Source organism: Diorhabda carinulata, chromosome 4, assembly GCF_026250575.1.
Source record: "Diorhabda carinulata isolate Delta chromosome 4, icDioCari1.1, whole genome shotgun sequence".
Classification (NCBI taxonomy): domain Eukaryota; kingdom Metazoa; phylum Arthropoda; class Insecta; order Coleoptera; family Chrysomelidae; genus Diorhabda; species Diorhabda carinulata.
Genome location: NC_079463.1, coordinates 25,199,349 through 25,215,414, shown reverse-complemented (window position 1 = coordinate 25,215,414; position 16,066 = coordinate 25,199,349). Strand labels below are relative to the sequence as shown.

The following is a 16,066-nucleotide window of genomic DNA, read 5'->3' as shown; positions in this document are numbered from 1 at the left end:
AAAGGGAAAAGGGAAAAGGGAAAAGGGAAAAGGGAAAAGGGAAAAGGGAAAAGGGAAAAGGGAAAAGGGAAAAGGGAAAAGGGAAAAGTCTTGTATGCCTGGAAGAATTATGAAAAGTTAGTGATGCGAATGTATTGAGTTTTATAGAAAGAAATAACCAGGTTTTGTTAACGCCCGTGAAAATAAATTTAAGCTTGTTTCTCATACTGATGATTTCTGGAGCCGTTGGTGATATTCATACTGAACACACTGTTTACACCAACACTTACGATTACACCGTCTGACGCGCGTTTCTATAACCAAGTTATCGTCTTCAGACACTGAAGGTAGAATGTTTACTTTTAGTTTCTGAAGACGGTTACTAATAATGGTAGAAGTATATGCAGTACTTTTAAGTAGTATAATAATTAGATGCCATTTAAGTAAAAGGGACATATTAGATACATTTTAAATTAGATAAAATAGTAGAGTTAATACTCTTGAAAATCGGGGAAGGTAGCTTATCATATGACGGTAAGTTTAGGCTTACCTTCACAGTAGGTTTCTTATTACTCTTCGATACTTTACCAGTCAAAGCTTCTATTAAATCTGGAGGGCACTTTTCTTCTTTATCTTTTGTCTCAGTAGTGATTTTGCATTCCGTTCTTTCACCTCTAAAAGTTTCGATTGTCTCTCTTGTGATTGTTTCCAATTTGGGTTCCTAAAAGTTATGATTAATTTAACGACGAGAATAAATACATTATAATTAAAAAAAAACACCTTTTTACAGTGAATTTAACAAAAAAGTAAAACATATTTCGTAAGAAACGAAAAATTCTTTATTCATATTTCAAAAAAACCTATTTTATATAAAAAGTACAATTTTCAATATTCAGTTTCAAGATCAGACAATTTTTAATAATTTGTGCTATCGTTTTTCATAATGATCATTTAATTAAGAAAAAAATACGTTTGAAACTGTTTTTTTTTTCTGTGAATTCGACGTACGGATCCCCGAGTTCGTTTCGGAACTTTTTGTTTTCAATTTATTACATTTTTTTTGGATGATGTATTGTTATAAGGCCGCTTGACATTATGCTATACAATTTGCAATGCAATAGTTCTTGATCAAAAGCATGCGCAGATGAAGTGCAGCTGATTATTTCATGCAAGATCTCGCACTTAAGGCCGCTTGACATGATGCAATACAACGTGCGGTGCAATGCAAGATGCGATATTTCTTGGTAAAAAGCGTGCGCAGATGAAGTTCAGCTGATTGTTTCAAGCAAGATCTCGCACTTAAGGCCGCTTGACATGATGCAATACAACGAGCGGTGCAATGCAAGATGCGATATTTCTTGGTAAAAAGCGTGCGCAGATGAAGTTCAGCTGATTATTTCATGCAAGATCTCGCACTTAAGGCCGCTTGACATGATGCAATACAACGTGCGATGCAATGCAAGACGCGATATTTCTTGATAAAAAGCGTGCGCAGATTAAGTTCAGCTGATTGTTTCATGCAAGATCTCGCACTTAAGGTCGCTTGACATGATGCAACACAACGTGCGATGCAATGCAAGACGCGATATTTCTTGATAAAAAGCGTGCGCAGATTAAGTTCAGCTGATTGTTTCAAGCAAGATCTCGCACTTAAGGCCGCTTGACATGATGCAATACAACGAGCGGTGCAATGCAAGATGCGATATTTCTTGGTAAAAAGCGTGCGCAGATGAAGTTCAGCTGATTGTTTCAAGCAAAATCTCGCACTTAAGGCCGCTTGACATGATGCAATACAACGTGCGGTGCAATGCAAGATGCGATATTTCTTGGTAAAAAGCGTGCGCAGATGAAGTACAGCTGTTTGTTTCAAGCAAGATCTCGCACTTAAGGCCGCTTGACATGATGCAATACAACGTGCGGTGCAATGCAAGATGCGATATTTCTTGGTAAAAAGCGTGCGCAGATGAAGTTCAGCTGATTGTTTCAAGCAAGATCTCGCACTTAAGGCCGCTTGACATGATGCAATACAACGTGCGGTGCAATGCAAGATGCGATATTTCTTGGTAAAAAGCGTGCGCAGATGAAGTTCAGCTGATTGTTTCAAGCAAGATCTCGCACTTAAGGCCGCTTGACATGATGCAATACAACGAGCGGTGCAATGCAAGATGCGATATTTCTTGGTAAAAAGCGTGCGCAGATGAAGTTCAGCTGATTGTTTCAAGCAAGATTTGACATTATCGGTTTTGTGCTATTTTTATTGCATGCAAGTTGCAATCTAGCTACTTTTGGCTTAACAGATCAGCTGATTTTCGTTTAACTTTTCATTATTCTCATTGTTAAATACAAAATATTAGATAAAATTTGAGGTTAATAATTTGTTTACTTTTTCTATTTGCAGAGACTTGCATGCATTTTCTTGCGCGTTGTATTGCATTATGTCAAGCGGCCTTAAAGAACGAATAATCTGATTAAAACATTTTGATATTGATGACATTATAAAGAAAATAATCTTTTAAATTCAACTTACTCTTGTTAATATATTTATTGAAGCACAGGTTGAACTCGATTAAAGTATATTTACTATTAAAACAAGTGGAATAACTGACAATAAATGAATAATCAGTGCGTTAGAAAATCATTATCAACAGATTATGTGATAAAGATAAGTGGCAATAATTCGTGTTACTAATACTTTATCGAATTTTGTTTTGGCCGCGTGATTACAATTTTATGCCATAAAAAAGTTTTTTGGACTCATTTTTAAAAGCAGACATGGAACGAAAGAAAGAAAGTTGCTATGAATAAGAAGAAATTGACGAAGCTTAATATTCTAAGCTTCAATTTGAATGTCGATTTTCGAATTCGATCAATATAATGATTTTTAAAAGAAACAACAAAATATAAATATCGACATTCGTATCTAATTAATTCCCTAATAGTTAAATAATTAGTATTCGAATATATTTGAAATATATTATTACATTTTGGTGTTAAATTTTGCCACAATCCCACTAAGAAAACGTTAGAGAGAGTACAGAAAATCATTTAGATGATTGCTTTTTTTTTCTGACGAATACGATCGGTATACATGCAAAAAAACACGACATGAATATTCTGAAGTCAGTGGATGTTCGTGCTCAATGCTCAATAAGTTCAATACTCTTTTAAATAATAAGAATCGTCAAGCTTCTTAAAATAACCATTAACCGCCGACATCATCTCTTCATTGCTGGTAAGTCTTTGACCACCGAGCCATTGTTTTAGTCTGGGAAGGGAAAATAATCCGAGGTGACTAAATCTGGCGATTATGAGGTAGCAATTCAAACTTTCTTTTTAGCCAAATGCGACTATTTTTGCTTGATTTCTTCGCTCAAAAGCTGCAATAACTTCTTAAAATACTGCCTGCAGATGGAACGGTTTTTTACCTTCTTTGAAACCGGGAACTGATAAGGAATTGCTCCTCTGCAGGGCTGGGGTGTTAGCATTATATATAAACAAGCGTAAAAAGGGTGGTTACCGATCATAACATTAAAATAAGAAACATTACAATATTTTTTATCATTTTGAAGCTAATGGCGTTAGATTTATTTTACTAATAAAACTACCATTTCGTGTCGCTAATGAATTGCGATTGCAAATGTCGCCTGACGCAATTTTTATTTTCACGAGTATAGTAAGAACAAACAAGTCGTACTCACCTGTCCGTCTTGAATTGAAGCAAACGTCCTTTGATCAGTCTTTCTAACCATGACAATTCTACTGGACCCATCGTGACCGTGGGCGGTTTTTCTGAATCTATGCAGGTCTGTCAATGATCCTGGATATGTAGGTTTTCGCCTAGACAAAGAAACTTCCATTGGATAAAGTCCACAGATTTTCACACCCAAAAAATAGTCATTGAAACTCATATTGAAATCACTTGAAATCAAAGTAGGATCTGGATTTGATTTTTATATAACAAATTAAAATTACGGAAAACTCTGTATGAGTATAATATTGAATTAGAAGTAAAGAGGAACGAGATTTTCTCACAATATTCGTAAATCTAGTACACAACACTAAATTTTCTATATATAAAATAATTTATATGCACTACACTACACTACTTTACTGATCCAATTATACCAAGTCTGAAATCACTTTCCGTTTTATGGATATTAACCCTTAACAACTAATTTTTCGTCTCAGTGACGACCATGATATTGTCACAATTTTTCTAACCATGGTTTGGTTCTACACTGAATCGAATCCGCAGTTAAACTGTGCACAAAGTGTGAATAACATTAATCCCTTTCCAATCTTTGTTCCATTTTGGTGGCCAAGTGTAACAAACATCGAAGAATATCACGGTATTCGGACATCACTATATCTATTAAGATACGGGTGTATTACAAAAATTTTTTTAGCTTAACAAGTGTAATAGAAATCTATACCTAAAGAAAAAATGATAAAAATTCAATTTACATGTTTTAAACGATCTCTAGTGTGGAAACGGTGATATGTTTCAATACTTTTTATCATAGTCATATGAACATAAATTACATTTATCATTTCTGAGGTTCTCATGACATCCTACGCCCCAATTTAAACATGTAGTAACTTGTTAAGGTTCTTGTATTACGAAGAGAACATTTGCAAGATCGTCATGTGTCATACCGTGAGATTGAATCCACCAATGGATCCAGAACCTATTCTTGGTGGAGCTTAAAACTATAACATCTCTGAGTATACTGCTATCGAAACAAAAACTCTGTGGAGATGGATGGAAACACCTGATATGAGACTAGTAAGAAGACGCATAGAAGTTCTTCTACTGATCTTACAAATCAACTGCTTCACTTAAATTAGACAAAGCACTGATCTATCAAGCAGTCACGGCTCCTTGTTTGACTAGGAATTTGGATGTTTTCAGGTATAGGTTAGAGGATCACGATAAGCTTATGATACAGGCATTTGAAGAAGATGAAAAAACATAGAATGAATCAATCAAAAGAAGAGGTCGAGGCGTTCTTTTTACTTTTTTAATATTCGAGAAATGATAGATACAAGCTTTGATAATCTACAAGTAAAGTTATGCTATAGCACAACATCTAGAAATGTAGACAATAGTCTAGTGAAGGTGTCGTCTTTTCCTGGCCAATAGCACGAAAGAAGTTGCAGACATCGTCGATGAGTGCCCAGAATCCATGGGGAAGTCTTACAGTTTGCATTTTGATGTTAATGGTTCTAAATATATTTATCGAAGAAAAATAGTGAACCAAAACAATGATCAGTACATGATCATGACGTGAACATCGCGGAGCGCGACTTCAAATGTCTACCGAATCGTTCGAGAGTTCAGAGCTGATCATTCATTGGCCGATCCGATTCAATTGATGATTTCGACAGGAACGCCATCAGAAGAATTGGGGGCGATTTTTTTCTTTCAAAACGAGATACCTACAGTGAATGAAGATAAATTTACTACCAGGATGAAACATGGGTAAACACTGTACATATTAAGGATAAGGTTTCGATCTTTCGTTTTATCTAGACCTTTTATCGGTTTTTGGAGACGATACGACGTAAGACAACTTAGAAAACAATTCATACGATATCGAGGCCAAATACAGTGAAAATGTAAAGTTTCTTTTCGTTTTAATATAATTACAAGAAAATAAAATTATTTTTATAAAATATGGTAGCCTCCTATGGCATAAAATAAGATTATTTAACAGCAAAAAGAAGCTTTCTTCGTATCCAGTAAATTTCGAGTTCCAAAATCGTAGCGTCGTATATACCATTGAAATTTTCCATAAATTTGTTCTATCTTTCTTTCAATAATTCTTATTAATATTTTTGTTAAGTAAGATATGAAAGATTTCTTCAAATTACTTTGGTAAGTTTCAATTTTGAAATCCCAACTCGAAAGTTCCAAGGAACTTGTTATATTTGAATGAATTTTTCCTCAGATAACCTAATTTTTTTATGCTTGATATAATTTATAGCAGAAATAAATCGTTAAATAAATAGTGTCAAATAACCCTCGTATTATCTGTTATTCCTAGGCTACACGGATCATTTTTCGATTAATCAGTATCGTGCAATATGAGAATTAAAATGTAATGACTTTCTCACATGATTCCAAAGCGTAAAAAATTGGTTACGAATTGGTACAGTCATGATATATAAGCTCGTTATAAATTAACATGAAACCTTAAATACACATGATATTGTAAAATAGATAAATTTGAATCTACACGTGTTAGTTATTCACAACTTTATAATAATTTGAAACTTCAAGTGTCTAAGGAACATTTGGATTCGCTTAAATATGACGTTGATTCCCAGTTTTTTTCAACTTCCCACTTTTTTTGCAATCTGTAAATTAGTTACGACGAGCTAATTGGTTGTTATTTCCTCTTATTTACAATTTTACATAAATTATTGCGGTCTACAGGGTGTTCCGGGACTTAATGCTATGACACGACCTTTCGTTTCCAGGCCTCCAAAATTGCGTAAGCAGAATTTTTAATGGATGATTACGTATATCAAAATAATATTGTTCCAATTTTAAAAATGTGAGAAAGTTGTAGAATATAGGAATCGCGAAACCGAGTCGAGACTGTAAACGAAAATATCGTTGGCAACACTAATGATCAAAGAAGATCCAACATCTACCTATTGATTGAAGCATTTCTAGGTGTTGAATCAGCAACAGTAAATTCAATTTACTATTCTTAATGATTTCCAAAAAGTAGTTAGAAAGATAGAACATTTTATGACATCTCTACCGGCCAGAAAAGTCGTGTATGGATTCCAGAAGATTTACTAATACCAACAGTGATATGTCAAGAAAATATGTATACAGTATAGTACAGGATTCGTGAAAATAATCCAGCTTAAAGATTAACTATCCCCCTGATTTCACCAAGTGTGATTTCTAGTTATTCCTTATCTGAAGAAGCATTCCCGTGGATGAGATAGATGATGCAAATGATCAATTATTAAACATTCCAAAAGATTTTTGGGTTTTGACAATGCATTGATGTAGGTGGTGATTTGTAGTTTTCCTGTATTGTGACATCTATGTATATCTATGTATACCGTAGATCAAATTATTATTTCAAATATCAAAATAAATTTACCATTCAATTTTTAATCAAGGTAAAAGCTGTGGTAACGTTGAGGAAAATGTTTTTTTTTTCACTATAATTGGACTTGATTTGTATAATTATCCATACATTTTATTACTTTTATTAATTTGAAAACGAAGATAAAATTATGAGTGTTCAAGATTATTATATGTAATAAAAATATTGTATCTCAAAAGTACTCTCGGTATAATTTGAAATTTCTTCAAGATTCTTATACTGTTATTATCGAAAAGAAGATTTTTATATCTTAATAACAGATCTATCTATGATATTCTCTATTGAATATCTGTAATTATCATTTTTTTAATAGTAGCTATATTGATTGTATAAAAAATGGGGCCGTACAGTACTGAATCCTATAGATGGGGTCCCCTTTTTTTAATCCACCGTGTATAATACGTTAATATTTGAATATCAGCTGAGGTAAGAAAGAATTAAAAACAAAGTAAACCATAGATAAAAAATAGTTATTTACAAATTATAGTTAGAAATTAATAATCAAATTTTTCAAAAAGAGTTTAAATGTTTGTTTCTATCAATATTTTGAGTTTCTCCAAAGTCTCAGCAGTAAAAAATACAACAAATTTCCCTACAAAAGCTGATACATCTATTTGTAAAAAGACAAGAGAGATTCGATGTGAATTTTTGGGTAAGATTAGAGAAATTTTTGTAAATTTGCGTGTTGGATTTGACCCTGATATAGGACTTGCTCCCGTGCAGAGCTGGAGTTGTGCAGTCGAAGCTAGGAAAGGAGGAAAGGAGGAAAAAACCTCACAAAAGCTCATGCAACTAGTTGTAAAAAAGACGGAGAAATTCGATTTGAATTTTTGGGTAAGATTAGAGAATTTTTTTTAGATAGGCGTGTTGGAGTTGACCCTGATATAGGACTTGCTCCCGTGCAGAGCTTGTTATGTGCAGTCGAAGCTAGGAAAGGAGGAAAGGAGAAAAAAACCTCACAAAAGCTCATGCAACTAGTTGTAAAAAAGACGGAGAGATTCGATTTGAATTTTTGGGTAAGATTAGAGAATTTTTTTTAGATAGGCGTGTTGGAGTTGACCCTGATATAGGACTTGCTCCCGTGCAGAGCTTGTATTGTGCAGTCGAAGCTAGGAAAGGAGGAAAAGAGGAAAAAACCTCACAAAAGCTCATGCAACTAGTTGTAAAAAAGACGGAGAGATTCGATTTGAATTTTTGGGTAAGATTAGAGAAATTTTTTTAGATAGGCGTGTTGGAGTTGACCCTGATATAGGACTTGCTCCCGTGCAGAGCTGGAGTTGTGCAGTCGAAACTAAGAAAGGAGGAAAAGAGGAAAAAACCTCACCAAAGCTCATGCAACTAGTTGTGAAAAAGACGGAGAGATTCGATTTGAATTTTTGGGTAAGATTAGAGAAATTTTTTTAGATAGGCGTGTTGGAGTTGACCCTGATATAGGACTTGCTCCCGTGCAGAGCTTGTTATGTGCAGTCGAAGCTAGGAAAGGAGGAAAAGAGGAAAAAACCTCACAAAAGCTCATGCAACTAGTTGTAAAAAAGACGGAGAAATTCGATTTGAATTTTTGGGTAAGATTAGAGAATTTTTTTTAGATAGGCGTGTTGGAGTTGACCCTGATATAGGACTTGCTCCCGGGCAGAGCTGGAGTTGTACAGTCGAAGCTAGGAAAGGAGGAAAGGAGAAAAAAACCTCACAAAAGCTCATGCAACTAGTTGTAAAAAAGACGGAGAGATTCGATTTGAATTTTTGGGTAAGATTAGAGAAATTTTTTTAGATAGGCGTGTTGGAGTTGACCCTGATATAGGACTTGCTCCCGTGCAGAGCTGGAGTTGTACAGTCGAAGCTAGGAAAGGAGGAAAGGAGAAAAAAACCTCACAAAAGCTCATGCAACTAGTTGTGAAAAAGACGGAGAGATTCGATTTGAATTTTTGGGTAAGATTAGAGAAATTTTTTTAGATAGGCGTGTTGGAGTTGACCCTGATATAGGACTTGCTCCCGTGCAGAGCTTGTGTTGTGCAGTCGAAGCTAGGAAAGGAGGAAAAGAGGAAAAAACCTCACCAAAGCTCATGCAACTAGTTGTAAAAAAGACGGAGAGATTCGATTTGAATTTTTGGGTAAGATTAGAGAAATTTTTTTAGATAGGCGTGTTGGAGTTGACCCTGATATAGGACTTGCTCCCGTGCAGAGTTGGAGTTGTGCAGTCTAGGCTAAAAAAGGAGGAAAAAAACGAGCATGGAAATTTTCTAGATTTAAGTAGCGAATGACATATTTTACATACCCAACATCATTTTCTACTGAAAATATCAATCCGGTACAAGTTTCTATCTTTAAAAACATAACGGGGGCAGTAAATATGTTTCACTGTCAAAATTTTATTGGTACATCATCAAACTACATTATATATTGTGAGTAAAAGTCAATAAAAACTGAATTTGGAAAAACAATGTATGATATCATTTCAAACGTAAGTATTTATCAAAAGATGAGATCATATCAATTTGAATAGTTGACATACATTGATTAAATTGTATGAAAATACACGATTTCCTATATTTTTCATTTTATTTTTATTATGGAACAAATTAAAAGCGCGTATTGATTTATTTCTCATAGCAAAGTAAATATTATTGAGAATTTTTCGTGTCATGTTTTTACATTGATAACAATATCCGGTAATAAAATATATTATTAGTATTTTTAATTTAAATTAAAAACAATAAAAAAAACTGATAAGAACATGAGTGTATTCACAAGGTCTATTACATCATCGAATTGTTGTTACTATAACATTTAGAGATGCGTTCTAAACATTTTTGAATAGATATTACGAATTATGTGAAAAAAATGCAAAAAATGGTCTACTTTGAAGCAAAAATTCTCATGTTGTGATGGAGCACGGTTTTATCAGTGTTGAATAAATTAAATTGCAACATTTCGAGTGATCTGACTCAGAAATCGACAACATGCATCATTTTTACGATTATGCCGAAACTACTGGCGACATTGTGATTAAATTTTACACGAATATGTTTTGGAAGCTGATACATACAATGAATTTGTTTTAATGTCTGTGCCTCATAGAGGGCGCTAGTTACACACTTCGTACCGAGTAGTATTGAACATAACTTTTTTAAGGTAAGATTTATTAATCAATATTTGAAGGGAACTCAAGCATAATTCCTTTTTACAACAAAAATGTATTCTACAGAGATAAATTCACATCCATATTTGGAAAACAGAATTTAACTTGAGTTTAATGACTTCAAATAAGAAATATATAAAATATATATGCGGGAACTACTGAAGTATCGTGTTACTAGATGCAGTTTACAATATAATGTTTAAACCAATGCTGGTTCAGATCTGGAAGATCATATTTTCACTTTTAAGTAAACGCAAAGAATAGGTTATTAATATGAATACTCAGACTTCATAGATTTACAAAAAGCTTACGATACTGCGAACAGAAACTATTTGTACAGCATTATGAACGACACAAGTATGCAAAAAATGCTAATAAGTCTTATCAAAATGACACTCGAACATACAAAAACCAAGGAAAAACAAAATGTATCCAAACCAACACAGAATTAAAACAAGAAAATCCGTTATTCACTGCGTTGTTCAATATATTCAACAGAAATACTAAAAACAAGAACCGTGACGATGTAGGAAACGACCAATGAGAAGTTTTTCGATACAACAGAATGGAGAAAAAGTAATAAGCTTAGAACAAGTTCGAAATTATGGCTGAGAATGCCAGATTTTAAAGCCACAAAAATATTAAGGATATCGAACAAGGAGGAACAAGAAAATAAGGAAGGCCAAGGAAAAAGGTGGTATGCAGAGGTGATGGAAGACTTAAGATAGAGAAGAATTCAGGACAGGAAGATGGAAACAAAAAATAGTAAATAATGGATCTAAAAAATCTGCGTGTAGTAACTATAACTTTGAAAAAGTGATGATGTCAGATATAAAAACAAATTCATTCCATTAGAATCAAATATTCTTTTATTATTAATAAACAATTACTTTATTAGAGGTAAAAACTGATGGTATTTATTAACAATCAAACAAGATTTCTAATTAATCTATAAGGATTATTTTTACGGTTAATGTTCTAACTATAGATTGATACCAATTGTAATTGAAAGAATTCTACGTAAATATTTTTTTTTCTGAATGAATTATTGAAATATTTAGATGTTTAAATTGAACCTAATTTGCATATACTTTAATAAAACCGCATGCACCGGCTTAAATTACGGAACGTCAATATCTAAACTATACTGACAATTTATATGCTTAAAACGTATTCATTTTCATTTGGATAAGAAATAAAAGCATATCTGGTTTAAATATAAAAGAAACATACCTTGGAGTACTTGCTGCTGACATTCTTTTTTTTAATTCAACGATCAATGTTATTACATCATAATACTGCGATTTTAAAGCCAAACAAGGAACTAATGAATTCCACTGCATTCTAAAGTTAAGCGCAAGCGCTCAATTCCGCGGAAATTGTAACGAAAAGGACCAAAAACGAGGAAAACGTCTTGCGAGCGAGGGTCTTCCCTTCATATTTGATAAATCATTGAAAAGCTGACAGAGGTATTTGTGTGGTAGACAGGGGTTGAAGTTTGGGTAACGGCGATAACAACTAATATTTCAAAGCAAGTAATATATCATTTCATAAGTTCTAAGAAGATTTACTTAATCATTCAAACCGTGAAATTACGATAATATATTTTCAAAGTTAGTAAATAGCATATAGAAAAACATCTATACAAAGTAATAAACAGATTCTGGTAGCTTTGATTTCTTTTTTTAAATCTCTACACTTAATTCGACGATGCTTTTTAACCCTTCCAAATATTAGCTACAGTGGTGGATTTTCAACCACTTTGAAGTGTAATTTTTGAATTGTCATTAAAAATGCCGTAAAGATGTTTAACTACACGCCTAGAAGTATGAGGAGGTGTTCCATCTTGTTAATACCAAACTGAAGCCGCCTCTTTAATTATTAAAATGTATTATTAGAGCGTCAGTCATAATTAGAGCCTCCTACAAATATTACGCAACTTAAAACACTGAAGCATACTGTAACGTAATCAATGAAGCGGCAAATTTAAATATGAGGATTAAAAAACTAGAAGAAATCGAAAAAGCAACAGAACTATTTAGAGCACAATACAGCTAGCAGCTCAAAATGTTACAAAACAGAAAAAAGACGTGAAATATACGGACAAAAACAACTGTAATCTTGTTTTAACTAAAATTTTATGTAGTATTCGAGAATAAAATAAAAAAAATAGAATGAGCAATAATTAACTTTTACGTAATTGCATACTTATTACCTGATATTTTAGTTTAGATGAGGGATTCATAATTTTCTTTGTACTACGACCAGAAATATTCTGTTCAATTTTTCAACATTCTAAAACTTAAATCTAATTTATTGAGCAACGAATTGCTTAGAGATTTATTTCAATATTTGTATTTTAGGGCTTATTTTTTTCTGTTATATATATTTAAATTTACGATTGATATAATATTTTTCTGCGCATTTTATGATCTTAGTTAAATACAAAAATTGTAAATACCTTTTCATAGCAACGTTTCTGTCCCTCTAAAATTAAAACAATTAATGTTTATGAAACCACTGTACAAATTTTTTTTCTTTTTTAATAATCACTTTTTTTCTCGCACTAACTGTACGGTATTTGTTTACGAATTGGGATAATAACAATGTTCCTAGTCACGGTAGTATTATAATGAGTTATAGTCTAAACACGACCTTGCAGTACACACACCTCGATGAGGATGTTGCAAAAAAGTTCCAATTTTTTTTAATCGCATTTTTACAAATATTTATATTGGAAGTACTTCGCATATAATCGTGCAACGTATAATAAAAAAAGATTGTTTATTATTTCTAATTTTACATTATAATAACAGAGGCGGCTAACGCATTATTATTGCAGTGCTGCATAGGTCTCAAAAATTAAGATTTAAAAACAATTATAATAAACGTTTATCTGTAAAGGATTTGGCTTGAGTTTCGAAAACGTAAACTCTCAAAATCACCTGCAATTTCGTATATACGAATATGATTCAAGAAGTACATGGCCTAACCTAGAGATGGCGGTAGTTACTCGAGAAAAACCACTGCATTAGAAAGTACACAATCTATACAGCATATGCTTCAGAAACCACGTTGTTTAATAATTAAGTTTCCAGTGAATTTGTAAAAATAAAAGAGTGAGACTACTCCTTCGATATCAACAATAAAATATTGGGTAAACGAGGCCGTACGACCTGCGAAGACCAGCACCACACTGGTCGACTAAATGAGGTGACGATTCCAGAAATGTTGAAATAAATCCACTGGATGATCATCGACTGAAAGTGCGCGAGCTAGCAGACATAGTAGACATTTTAACAAGTATATCAGCTTAAAATTTGGACATGAGAAAGCTGCGTGCAAGATTGATGCCACATTTGCTCATAATGGAACAAAAACAGCGACGTGAAGATGTTTCCATGAAGTGTTTCGCAATGTTTCACAGAAATAAAACGAATTTTTGCATCGTTTCATAACTATGGATGAAACGTAGGTCCATCACAATCAAAATAATGTACTGAAAAGGGAGAACCGGTACCAAAGAAGGCAAAGACCGTTCCATCTGCAGGCGATGTCATGGTGTCGGTTTTACGAGATTCGCGTGGGATATTTTTCATTGACTAACCTCGAAAAAGGAAAAACTATCAGCGTCGAGTATTATGAGAACTTATTGCAACGAAGAAAACAAGTAAAAACGGTGTTGTTTCATCAAGACAATGCACCAGATCACACATCCGTTATTGCAATAGCCAAAATTAATAAATTAAAGTTTAAATTGCTACTTCATGCACCCTATTCGTCAGATTTATCCCCCCCGGATGATTTTTTTCTGTTCCAAGGTTTGATAAAATGTATCGGTGGTCAAAGATTTTCCAAAAATGAAGAGGTGATATCGGCAGTGCTTTTTATATAAAGAGTATCGAAATTAATGTATGGAGCTAAAAAGAGATTACGTTGAAAAATCAATATATGTTTTTACAAAATTTTTGTGTTTTCTTTGTTGGGACCATCCTCATAGACACTAAAAATATGTTAAATAAGTGTATCTGAAGATGCGAAACAACCTCACCCATTTTAAACTCAGATTATTTGGGTGTATATTAGTACTTATAGATTGTTAACTTTATAGTTGAATGAAACTAAATACAAAGTAATGGTAACCAAACCTAACTTTCTCAACAGTAAATCGAACAAACCATGACTGGAAATACGACGCTTTAATGTTACCAAAGTCTCAACATTTCGGGCTAAATAATGTTTTAAGAAAATGATTATATCAAACTGAATTGAAATATGGCATCATAACCTTAATACTATGCGTGAGAAAATTTCATTAATTAAGATATAATTCGACTCCTAAATAATTAGTTTTTAACTCCTTCCCTTCCATTTCCTTTCATATAAACTTATTTTACAAACATTCGAGTGTATTTACGAAATTTGAGGGTGCCCTTCCAATCAAATTCACAATAGATTGCACACTGCACCTTGCAAGCTGGAACTAATCTGAACTGCCAAGAAAACGTAACTTAGATCTTCTCATTAAGGTCCAACTGAATTTACAAACCCCAGTCTGGGAGTAGTTTAAACTTCAATTTAACATCAAACTGAAGATTCACACTTTATATTTGATGAAATCGATGATGATGATGATGAAGAAATTATCAACACAGTCGACACGCCGAAAAAACAAAAAGTTATTCGTTCGAGAGCAAATCTTTAAATTTTTCAACTTAATTTTTAAATTTGTTGTGAAAATATGACCGTTTTGGTTATTTTTATCATTAAATTTCCTTGCCGACTCCTCCCATTTTTTTTCCTTTTCCTTCCAAGTTACCGTATTACTTTTATTTGGATTCGACCGTTTCTTTGTACGTCTTCACAAGGTTCTATATACTGAATACATTGTTAACACTCACGATTACACGTTTCGATTACCAAGTTATCGTCTTCAGAGCCTGTATCTAAATTTTATTAGAAAAGACCGAAAACGTGTATTAGCTCAGGTAAATTTTTAGGAAATATTTAGATTATTCTTTAATAATTTTCAAATTTTGCATCAGAAATTAGTGGACTAAAGGTTAGATAAAACGTTAATATGAATGGAATTTGTTTTTTATTTAATCACCCCAATATAATATGTTCCCATATAATCATTAAAGTTACGTAATTGTTGAAATTTTCACATTATTTTGGAAAAACAGTTTATTGCACGATATAAAGTTTACAGCTAAAACCATAACATTTAATGAAATTTCGTGGAATTTACTTTACCAATATGATAGTAATACTTACATGATTTTTTGTTTTCTTGTTAGTAATCACTATAAAATCAGTTTATTATCACGTCACTCCGGCACAAACCAGATAACAAGTTAAAACAAACAATTGTCGCTGTTTTCCTTCGCAATAAACAGACCTGTTGAATTATTAAAAAATAATACAACCAATGATAAGCACTGTAATCAAAATTGCTATTTAAATGGTAACTTCCTAACATTTCTTGATTATTATGTTTGTTAATGATATTTAAAATTGGCCTTCATATATGAATGAATGTATACCGAGAGATATTTGAAATGTTTTTAGATAACATCGATGCATTATTTTCATCAGCATTTTATTAACTCAAATGATATGGATTGAAGAAACTCGTATGCCAAGTTCAATTTCTACATTTCTTTCGAGAGTCCCCTCCTTATCTATTGAACGGTTATGCTAAACTAGCCAAATTTGATTTCTGAATTATTTCAAGAAGTAAGAAGAACCTCACAGTGTCGCCTCTGTTGAAACCTATGAAGAAAAAACCTTTCTACGCACCCCAAAAAAATTATCG

The 16,066-nt window shown here is 32.8% G+C and overlaps 1 protein-coding gene across 4 annotated transcripts in view; it reads right to left on the bottom strand.

The window, feature by feature from the left end:
• The window catches only part of LOC130892808 (uncharacterized), a 27,617-nt gene extending 11,757 nt beyond the window's left edge, over positions 1 to 15,860 (bottom strand). The window contains exons 1-3 of one of the 4 annotated variants that reach the window (XM_057798443.1): positions 15,526 to 15,860; positions 3,678 to 3,816; positions 530 to 700 (exon numbers count right to left, since the gene is read on the bottom strand). In XM_057798443.1, coding sequence (XP_057654426.1) covers positions 530 to 700; positions 3,678 to 3,816; positions 15,526 to 15,527 — 312 coding nt within the window. In that variant the 5' untranslated portion in view covers positions 15,528 to 15,860. Of the gene's footprint in view, positions 1 to 529; positions 701 to 3,677; positions 3,817 to 9,384; positions 9,535 to 11,481; positions 11,601 to 12,709 lie in introns of those variants that run through there. The other 3 variants (XM_057798442.1, XM_057798440.1, XM_057798441.1) reach the window with 3 other exon arrangements.
• Positions 15,861 to 16,066: the final 206 nt, after the last annotated feature.